Source organism: Lethenteron reissneri, chromosome 69, assembly GCF_015708825.2.
Source record: "Lethenteron reissneri isolate LAM-NWPU_2019-01 chromosome 69, ASM1570882v1, whole genome shotgun sequence".
Classification (NCBI taxonomy): Eukaryota; Metazoa; Chordata; class Hyperoartia; order Petromyzontiformes; family Petromyzontidae; genus Lethenteron; species Lethenteron reissneri.
In genome coordinates, this window is record NC_083847.1 from 135,444 (window position 1) to 146,974 (window position 11,531).

Consider the following 11,531-nt stretch of genomic DNA (forward strand, 5'->3'; position numbering starts at 1 on the left):
AATTAAAACTCACAAAATAAATGATTGGATAAATCACTCAAATTTAAGCACAACTGACGATTTAGATTCATTTGTCTTTTGATTTAGAACAAATTACTAAACGATCGTCCCATCGATGATGGGCATGCTCAGGGATGATAACACTACTCCAGCAGCAGAAGACTCGGCCTACTGAGTGAATGATAGCAGAGACACAACCCATCAACATCAATAAACCTCTGCCCCACTGTTGTAACGGTATGGCAAATACTGTACTGTAGAGGTGATGGCGTGGATTTCGGATTAACCGGAGAAACATATGTGTTCGGTTGAATGACGCGTGTGACTTGTAATGAAGATTTCCAAGAAGAGTATAAATGTTTTAGATTATTAATTTCGACTTAAGAAAAAATCCATGAGTTATTAATTCATGTACAAATTTCAGGTGATGCAGTTAATCCGCAAATTGGATAAACCCGCATAGGGATGATTGAAAGTCTACCGTATAAGTTTAAATATATTTTAAGAAGTTATCCATTATGAATAGAATAGTATTTAGTCCCTCGGTTAACGTATTTTATTACATTCCAACGAAAACTACTGGTTAACCGAAATAACTATCAATCGAATATAGGAATTACATGGTATAAGTAAAACATCACTGAGTCTGCAAGAGAGTAGCTGTTTTTCTACTGCACAAAAACAGAAAACTATACACATATTATCGATTAATCAGTGGATCATCGATTATCCGGCGGCTACGGAGGAAAAGATGGCGCCAGATTTCAACATTTTTAGGTGTTGTGTCTATGTTTTTTTGTGTGTTTTACATGTGTTTACGTGTTTGAAGTTGGCATCAATAAACATACAAATTGACACAAATAAATATTCACACGATTACAGATCCTTTATTAATGGCAGACGAAAAACCCAGTGGAAATAAAGAAAAAAATCCTCCTTCCTTTCAACAGCGTACAAAAGCACGCGACGAGAAATCCGAATCAACGCCACACGCTGGGACACTAGGACATTAACGTGGGAGGAGCGCTCTTAAAAAGTAGTTCCGCGTCAACCGACGGGCCGAGCATCGCCGGGTCACCGCATCACTCCGCGTTACCGCTTCACCATAACCGCTGAGCCATCATGCAGTCTTGAGAAAATACTTTGCCTGTCGACTTCTCAGAAACCGCGTTACAGCAACGGTGGCGCACGTTCCACGTTATAACAGCACACATGTTCCGAGTCATAACGGTGCGCGTTCCGCGTTATAATGGTCAGCACGTTCAACTTCTAAGGGTCTCTGTGTAAGTCTATGGATCTCTGTGTGAGTCTGTGTATGTATTTATGTTGAACTTCGTTGGCACCATACTTAACCAACCGAGCTTATCGGAGGTGCAGGGGGTAGGGGGGAGGACAATAACTGAACACAGCAGGTGGTCGGTGTGTTTGTGTGTCATGTCTGTTCAGTTAGCGCGCTACGCTACACTTGAAAATAGCCACCCAAGTTTGACTCCTGCTCACTCCCAACACCAGTGACGATTATGTGAACCGTTTCCTGGGCCTCCCGTAGGTTGTCTTAGCCTTAAATGAGTATCTGGTGTGGTGTGTTAACATCGCCACTGGGGAGACAAAGGCGGCCGTGCGTGGTGTTGGCCACCCACCCCCTCGTGTGCCACAGTGCCGGCCTTCATTGGTGCTCACTAACATAATTTTCCCCAACAGTCTGTTACAGGATATACGAGGGATCGTTGTCTTTGTTTCACGCACACCTGTAATCCAGAGCTATGGAAATGGATCACGCGAATGTTCTAAAAGTTACCCTTTTTACATTCCCTCAAGAGGTCCGCCATATCCCCTGGCCTCGCCAGGATATTGCCGTGCAGCGTAAAGTGGACTCATCTCCAAGTGTCTCCATCTGGGACAGGCGTAGACTTGTCCGACTACTTACCGCCGCTCGTGGTGACCTGCTGCTGTACTCGCTGCGTGCAAATCTCGTGCGCAATACGGCCAGCCCAGTTTCGGGGTCTCCAGCCCAAGCACCTGGAGCTCGCTACCAGCTCACGTTCGGGATCCATCTCCTAAGACTGAGCCAGTTCTGCAATAGACGCATCACGGTGTTGTTTTAGAGAGCCTACTTCAATGTGTGATCAATGAGCATTCGTGATAGGCTCGACTCATAAAAGTACGCAACAACAAATGTTTTTACTTTGACCCCATCACAACAATTGGGATGGTTCTCTCTCGGCACTCCGGATTCCTCTCCGAATGTATACATCCATGAATCAGATTAAGGCATCCTAATATGTAGCGGACTGCAGTGCTTCGGTAATTGTTGGAGCTGGCTTGGGGAGGGGGGCGAGCATGGACAAGATGTATTGAGTTGGGGAGCCATGCCAAGACGATTGAGAAGCACGAGGACCTACCGTGGGACAAATTACAGTGGTCCCTCAGTTTATAATGCCATCGATTGATAATGTTTCGATTACCGATCAGCCTCCCTCATAGGGTCAAAATAGTTTTTTATTCATGACTCATTTTCGATTAACGATACGTGTTTTACAATGTTACGTGGACCGTCCCAATTCCAATTTCGGCAAATCGGAATGCTCCATAAGTGCCACGGTAGCTAGGAGATGTTAACTACTTCGTCAGGTATACAGGAGGTCGTGGGTTCGATCCCGACCATGACAACTGCTGTATATTTGGAGTTTGCATGTTCTCCCTGTGGTCACGTGTATTTTTCTCCGGGACCTCCGGTTTTTTTCCCTCCACATTGAGAATCAACGTTGCACGTTTGGCGTATTTGGCCGCTGCTTTATATTTCCACGTGATGACGATAAGCTGCCAGTTTGTTGAGCTATCATTTGTGATCACCTGGTCACTTCTGAAAAAGAGCTACAAAGCAGCTCCGTGGGGCCTTACCTCGTACAATAAAAAATGGCTTTAACAAAAAAATGTAAGTGGACTCGGCAGATCTCAGCCAATCAGCGACCGCCCTTATATGACGGTTTTGAAAACAACTGGCTAGTTCGCTTTTCAATGTTTGATGGTGCGTTGCTTATGTAAACGGCTCTCTTGAATACTTTTTGGACTTAAAAGTTAAATAAGAGCCAAGTTGATTGACAGATGCTGTGAGGGCGGAACTAAATGTGTGTATAGGTGACCCCCGACTTGCGATGGCTCGACTTGCGACCCTCCACTTTCATGACCTTTCTTATCGGAACAACCAAAACTCGTATCTATGACCGCCTAATGACTACTCACCACGACAAAGGGACTCCTGGAGAAGACCAGCTGTTACTGCAGGGCAGACGGCTCAGTCACCGAGACGACAGCTGCGTTGAGTTGTTCAGACCACTGTTGGACTTGACTGCCAAGTCCCTAGACTGTCGCTGCATGGAGTCACTCAGAGCGCTGTTGGAAGCGCAAAAGCAAATCCCGAGACTGCCGCTGCATATATCCATTAAGAGCGCTGTTGTGAGTGTAAAGCAAGGCCGAGGTTGATTCTGCGTTGATTTTTGGGAGTACGGCTCTACCGTTGAGTCCTGGGGGGGTCCCTGACGCTGTAGTCGACCTCGACGGTGAATTTGCGTACCCTGGGCTTCTGGTGCGTTGCCTCGTCACCCAGGAGTGGAGGTGTAAGTCAGGGTTGGTACGAACGGTCCTCGCGGTGGTCTCTATCTGTGTAAGTCGCTGCGGTGTTCTGTCATTGCCGACACGCGCGGTCACTGTGTTAAGTCGGTGAACTGCAGGGTTCTGCAGACGCGTGCTATTACTGTCGCTGAGAGTTTGAATAGTTGGTTGTACTTGGTTGTCAAGAAATTGTTATCCACCACAGTTGGTTCACATCCTTGTGCGTAACGAACTAAGGCATAGTTACTGCATTCCAAATCTTGTTAAGATTCTCAGTATTCCAGATCGAATTATTGTCCTTATTTCTGTTGCCGTCAAAGCGCGTTTAAAAATCTGTGTTGGTGTCCGAATAAAAATATTGAGAGAATAGCACGGGAGAGAAAATGGATCCGAACTCTTCTCTCTCCCATGTTTGAAATGAGCAACCCTCATAGCTATCAGCTGGAATTGGAATATTTCCCCCTTCACTGCCGATGCCGGATGGAAAAGTTGGTGAGGATTCAGGAATTTCTCAGTTGGTGTAAGCGGCTATGTCTCTCTGCATTGTCTAACCGATTCATATTCGCCCAGACACCCTGGCTGGCAAGGAGAGAGGTGGCTGAGAAAAAGAGCCGGGCCTATTTTTCCTCTGGTGAGAACATCTCGCATCCGAAAATTAACAGTTATTACCACAGCTTTGGGAATATTTGCAGATTTTTGTTGAGCAGTTTTCTGAGATGTTGCCCAAAAGCTGTATTTAAACTGGAGGGGAGGGGGTGCATGCGCGTGCATGTGAATGTGTTCCTGATCTGTCTTCCCAGACGCGCCGATGAAAAAACGATCGATTCACTCGGAGTACAGGATATAGCCGCTGAACACCGAGTCTCTATGTACGTCGAACAGAAAATGAATGTATGGAGCCTCCAACTCTAGCCACACCTCGTCCCCGGCCTTGAGACTCAGCACGACGCTGCCGCTTATTGCGTCGTATTTATCACCGCACACCTTAGAGATGATGTTCCCGTTTGTCATGATCATCACCACGAGGGACTGTTCATGGGAATGCATGTTAAGCGTGAAATAGTAGACGCCTGGGTGAGCGCAGGTGAACTTCCCCGTGCCGGGGTTGTAGTGGCCCTGCGGGTTGGTGATGATGACGTTGAACGTCACGGGGGAGCCGGCCGCCGGCTTGTAAGCGCCGACCTTCGCAGAGAAGGCTGACCTGGGCCCCACACCGCTCTCTCCCCGCTTGCCTTTCTCGCCTCTTTCGCCCTGCTCACCTGGGACTCCCGGAGTCCCCGTGAGCCCCGGTTGGCCAAGAGGGCCCAGCTTTCCCGGCAGACCTAGGCGGACAACACGGTCTGAATGCATGGCATTTGTGGTGTGTGTGTTACCCCACGGTAGTGTAGCAGTTAGCGCTATGAACCCAGCAGAGACCCGAGTTCGATTCCCGCTCATGGTCAACACAAGTGACGATTATCTGAACTGGTATTGGGCTTCCTACCCTAGGTCGAATCAGCATCAAATGATTACCTGGTGTGATGTATTAACAACGCCACTTGGGAGACAAAGGCGTGCCAGTTTTCATAGGTGCTCACCAACAGCACTTTCCACAACAGTCTGTTAAGGCTATACGGGGGATCTTTGTTTTTATGTGTTTATCCCAACTCTCAAACAGAGAGATGTGGCAATTCTGCATCTATGTTGATGACGGTGAGCCAAACCTGCACAATTGAGTCGTGTCCTGTGACAAACGTCTTTGTTTTATAACAGGAAGTCCTTGCCCAACGTGTCTGTATAAAACGCGTGTTTCCGCTCTACACGGTGTACTGAATGAGTTCTCTTTTCCAGAACAAAAGGTCATGTGTGGTGCCACGATCACGGAGCAATGCCGCAAACGCCGCACTCCTCTCCCGGCCCCCACACTAAACACCCACCCACACACAGTGCACCCACGTAGTGTCCTGACAGGGGGTTCCCTGGCACATCGGGTTTTAATTCGAAGGGCCCCTAGAGGGAGAATCCCACGGTTTCCCGGTGCCAGGAGATTGGCCATCGCAGGACAGGTTACATTGCGGTGCCCCTAAATTAGCATAAGATTGGATGGGCGCAAAAGGTTCACTGGGCCAACCGCAATGAGTTACTCACGACACTGGGAGAGGCGGAGGGTGGAATATTAGGCAGAAGGGCAGACCAGTGGGTTAGAATGAATGAGCGCGGGGGGACAATGGGTGAGGGGCCGCAGCAGCAACAGCAGCAGACCCCGTGACCCTCCATGTAGACGGCGCAGGTGAGCACGCGATTAGCTGCGCAGTACAATGCCACCCTGGGCCTTTGAAGTGAGGGGATTAGGCCGCCACGGTAGAGACGGTGGAGAGGGACGATGATGGGAAGCATGGGTAAGCGCCCGATTGGCTGCGTGGTATGACGTCACCCTGGGCCTTTGTCTTCAACCTCCGGGCGATCCAGACCCTTCCCTGCTGTCCTGCCTCCTTGAGCTACTCGCAGCATCCGTGTGATGCCCGCGAGTGCTGCTACGAGGCAGTGATAAGCGAGGGTTTCGCTCGTCCTTCTCCCTCCGACTCTCACAGCGTCCGTGTGACGCCGTGAGTACAGCGACGAGGTACGTGGTAGAACGTTTGGGTAACTGGGTTCATAGGCAGAGTTAGGCTAGGCTCTCCTCGCGAAATATTCCTCCTCCGGGTAATGCGTATTGACGCCATTAATAAACTTTAGCACAGAGGATCCGTGTGGTGTGATTTCTGTGTGGGTGGGGAGAACATAGGTGTGGTGCGGTATGTGCGGGCGTGTGAAGCACGCGTATATTATCATCAACCCGGCCGTTGTTTTGCCCGCGTGCGTGTTTGCACAGCGGATTAATGCCGACGCACAGGAAGGGGGGAGGGGCGCGTGCATATTCACGTGCGTGCGCGCAGCTACCTCCACATTAGTGGTGGTGTACGTGGGGAGTGTGTGGGATAACTCCAGGCGGTGGGGAGCCAGCCACTAGCCATGTCCCGCAGAGAAGACGCTGGTGCGGGGAGGCCGATCACACGATCGGCGGCAGCCCGGCGAGAAGGGGCGAAGGAGGAGGAGAGGGGCGTAAGCCCCCACAGATGTTACACCTATACACGGTATATCTCGTGAGCTCTGTTTTCTACAACATGGAGATACATAGAGACCCATCGACTAAACTATTTGTTAAATTCCCAGGTGTAAGGTCCACCGAGCTGCTGTTTTGCTATTTTTTTCAGCAGCGAACTGCCTGTCGCCAGTGACAGCTAAATGTGGTGGCTGATATCATCATGTGGACATTTATAGCAGTCAAATACTGTAAAGTCTAAACGCATGTTTCTAAAGGTGGAAGGAAAAACCAAGGGAACCTGATGAAAAATCCACAAAACCACGGGGAGAACATGCAAACGCCGAATATACATCGGGCATCGTCAGGGTTGGGTTCAAACCCACGACCTCCTGTGGATCAGACGAGGAATTTAACATCTCCTAATCCTGATGCCAGCTGCTTATTTGGAGTTTGCATGCGTCTCTCCCCGTGGTTGCGTGGATTTTTCACCGGGTCCTTCGTTATTTTTCCTTCCACATTTAGAAATGTACTTGGCTGAATAAATGTCCACGTGATGATGATACCACTTCGTCGAGCTATCATTACGTGTGGCCAGGTCGCTTATGAACAAAAGTCACATAGCTCAGTGAGCCTTACTTTGTAATAAAATAAATATAAAGAATCAGCTGCTCGGAGCACACGAGTCAGTGTCACAGTCCCACCTGGGTCCCCAGTCAAGCCTCGAACTCCCAGGTCTCCCTTGGCTCCAGGTGCTCCGGTCGCGCCTGCGAGAAGAACAAAGCATGGCTCGTCCGCTCCTCAAGCCACTCTCAATTCACACCACTCGCCTTCACGCACTCTCCCGTCTCTCCCCTCTCATCTCACTCACCTCCACGCACTCTCCTGCCTCTCCCCTCTCATCTCACTCCACTCGCCTCCACGCACTCTCCTACCTCTCCCCTCTCATCTCACTCTACTCCCCTCCACGCACTCTCCTGCCTCTCCCCTTTCATCTCACTCTACTCCCCTCCACACACTCTCCCGTCTCTCCCCTCTCATCTCACTCTACTCCCCACCACTCACTCTCCTGCCTCTCCCCTCTCATTTCACTCGACTTCACACGAGACACTCTCCTACGAGAATGAGCTAGTGAACGATCAAGGGCATGACATGGCAAGTGAACGTTTGAGTGAGTGAATGAGTGAGTGAACGACTGAGTGAATGAGTGAGTGAGTGAGTGAACGATTAAGTGAGTGAATAAGTGAGTGAGTGATTGAGTGAACGAGTGAGTGAGTTAATAAGTGAGTGATTGAGTGAACGAGTGAGCGAGTGAATGAGTGAGTTAGTGAGTGCACGATTGAGTGAGTGAATGAGTGAGTGAACTAGGGAGTGAATGAGTGAGTGAGTGAACGATTGAGTGAGTGAATGAGTGAGTGAATGAATGAGTGAACGATTGAGTTAGTGAACGAGTGAACAATGAGTGAGTGAGTGAAAGATTGAGTGAGTTAATGATTGAGTGATCGAGAGAGCGAGCGAGTGATCGCGTCACTCCCCACGAGCGCACCGTGGGGGGGTCTCTGGGACCTGACTCCTCACCGTCTCTGCCGTCCCTCCCGGGGGCCCCAGGGGTCCCGTGCTGCCCCGGGGCTCCGGGCTGCCCGGGGATCCCGTTGATGCCCGCGCAGACGGTCTTCTCCTGCTGGGCTCCCACCATCACCACCCCCAGCAGCAGCAGCGGCAGCAGGGCCGAGATGGACATCTAGGGACAGCAGTGGCGAGATGGTAACTAGCTCGCCTTGTAAACAGGATGGATTTGAAAACGAACTATTATTCTATTTTACCAAGTAAGGTATGAATGAGCTGCTTTTAAGTCGCTCTTTTTTCAAAAGCGGCCTGCCCATCACAAATGATAGTTCAATGAAGTAGGCTTATCATTGTCACGTGGAAATTTATATCAAAGCTATAAACACGTGGTGCTGTTGATTTTAAATGTGAATGAGAAAAACCGGAGGACTCGGAGAAAAATACACGCGACCACAGAGAGACACGAAATATACAGCAGGCATCAAGGTCTGGATCGAACCCACGACCTACTATATACCAAGCGAGGTAATTAACATCTCCACAGGGAGAGAAAGAGAGAGATGCAAACTACAAATACACAGCAACAGGCATCATCGAGGTCTCGATCGAACCCACGACTTCCTGTATACCAGGCGAGGTCGTTAACATCTTCACAGGGAGAGACAGAGAGAGATGCAAACTCCAAAGAAGGAGCAGCAGCTGCAGGCATCGTCAGGGGTCCGGTGATCGAACTTGACGAGGAAGAATCAGAGACAAGTGGGGAGACAGCAGCCAGAAAATGATTAGCATTTTAATGAGGGAAATAAGTATTTGAGCCCTCTGCAAAACATGACTTAGTATTTGGTGGCAAAACCCTTGTTGGCAATCACAGAGGTCAGACGTTTCTTGTAGTTGGCCACCTAGTTTGCACACATCTCAGGATGGATTTTGTCCCACTCCTCTTTGCAGATCTTCTCCAAGTCATTAAGGTTTCAAGGCTGACGTTTGGCAACTCGATCCTTCAGCTTCCTCCACAGATTTTCTATGTGATTAAGGTCTGGAGACTGGCTAGGCCACTCCAGGACCTTAATGTGCTTCTTCTTGAGCCACTCCTTTGTTGCCTTGGCCGTGTGTTTTGGGTCATTCTCACGCTGGAATACCCATCAACGACCCATTTTCAATGCCCTGGCGGAGGGAAGGAGGTTCTTACCCAAGATTTGACGGTACATGGCCCCGTCCATCGTCCCTTTGATGCGGTGAAGTTGTCCTGTCCCCTTAGCAGAAAAACACCCTCAAAGCATAATGTTTCCACCTCCATGTTTGACGGTGGGAATGGTGTTCTTGGGGTCATAGGCAGTATTCCTCCTCCTCCAAACACGGCGAGTTGAGTTGATGCCAAAGCGCTACATTTTGGTCTCATCTGACCACAACACTTTCACCCAGTTGTCCTCTGAATCATTCAGATGTTCATTGGCAAACTTCAGATGGGCATGTATATGTGCTTTCTTGAACAGGGGGACCTTGCGGGCGCTGCAGAATTTTAGTCCTTCACGGCGTAGTGTGTTACCAACTGTTTTCTTGGTGACTATGGTCTCAGCTGCCTTGAGATCATTGACAAAATCCTCCCGTGTAGTTCTGGGAAGATTTCTCACCGTTCTCATGATCATTGCAACTCCACGAGGTGAGATCTTGAATGGAGCCCCAGGCCGAAGGAGATTGACAGTTATTTTGTGTTTCTTTCATTTGCGAATAATCGCACCAACTGTTGTCACCTTCCCACCAAGCTGCTTGGCGATGGTCTTGTAGCCCATTCCTGCCTTGTGTAGGTCTACAATCTTGTCCCTGACATCCTTGGAGAGCTCTTTGGTCTTGGCCATGGTGGAGAGTTTGGAATCTGTTGATCGATTGCTTCTGTGAACAGGTGTCATTTATATAGGTAACAAGCTGAGATTAGGATCACTCCCTTTAAGAGTGTGCTCCTAATCTCAGCTCGTTACCTGTATAAAAGACACCTGGGAGCCAGAAAACGTTCTGATTGAGTGGGGGTCAAATACTTATTTCCCTCATTAAAATACAAATCAATTTATAACATTTTTGACATGCATTTTTTCTGGATTTTTGTTGTTGTTATTCTGTCTCTCACGGTTCAAATAAACCTAATATTAAAATTATATACTGATAATTTCTTTGTCAGTGGGCAAACGTACAAAATCAGCAGGGGATCAAATACTTTTTTCCCTCACTGTAGAAGGGCAAAGTATAGGAAAGGTAAACAAATCACGTAAAATAATATATACAAATACATTTTAACTAGGTGTTTACTTGCCAGGTAAAACTCCGACTGAGCTATTAACTTATTATAAGAGACCTCTCCATCACAAATAATGGCAGCTTGACAAAGTGGCCTATCATCATCGTGAACATCACGTGGACATTTATAGCAGCAGCCAAACACAGAGACACATAGAGATGGACAGAGACGCTTGGAGACTCATAGTGATACATGTGTGGGTCTATGTGTTTATGGGTGTGTTAATGAGTCTGTGTGAGTCTATGGGTTTCTGTGTGATCTATGGGTCCTTGTGTGAGTCTATGGATCTCTGTACGTCTGTGTGTCTCTGTGTTAGTCTACAGGTCTCTTTGTGAATCTACGCGACTCCGTGTGAGTTTATGGATTTCTGTGTGTCTATGGGTCTCTGTGTGATGAGTCTATGGGTCGATGTCTCATGAGTCTATGGGTTTCTGTGTGAGTCTGTGGGTCTACGTGTGAGTCTACAGGTCTCTGTGTGTGTTTACGGGTCTCTTTGTGAGTCTATGGGTCTTTTTGCGAGTCTATGGTTCTCTGTGTGAGTCTATGGGTCCCTCTGTGAGTCTGTGGGTCTATGTGTGAGTGAACTCGTCTCTATGCGAGTCTATGGATCTCTGTGTGAGTCTTTATACGTACGGTACGTTGAATTTTCTTTCACACCACCGTACGTAGCAGCTGAGCGTCCTTCTAATCGGAGGTTGTCGTTGCTCAGCGTTGCTCACCGAGTCACTAAATTTCTCTCCCCCGTCTCCCCTTTTAAACATTACTCGGGTCACGTGCTCCTCCATTTCCCACTTGGTCCAGACCTCCCACGTTTTGACGTCACATTCAACAAGCGCTCACACGCAAGAAAGACAAAGATCCCCGTATAGCCTGTAACAGACTGCCGGGGGCAAGTGGCTGTCCCTAGGGCCTACTCATTCACCCAGCCACCCACTCACTCATTAATTCACCCACTGACCCACCCAATAACTCACTCATCCACCCACCAGAAACTTGTTATCC

The 11,531-nt window shown here is 48.6% G+C and overlaps 1 protein-coding gene across 1 annotated transcript; it reads right to left on the reverse strand.

Moving 5' to 3' along the window:
- Positions 1–991: 991 nt before the first annotated feature.
- LOC133360713 (complement C1q subcomponent subunit C-like) lies at positions 992–11,241 on the reverse strand. The gene is made up of 4 exons (XM_061579500.1): positions 11,163–11,241; positions 8,252–8,414; positions 7,378–7,440; positions 992–4,934 (listed from the first exon to the last, which is right to left on the reverse strand). Exons 2-4 carry the CDS (start codon positions 8,412–8,414, stop codon positions 4,438–4,440), a joined length of 723 nt encoding a protein of 240 aa, XP_061435484.1. The 5' UTR covers positions 11,163–11,241; the 3' UTR covers positions 992–4,437.
- Between the last annotated feature and the right edge of the window lie 290 nt (positions 11,242–11,531).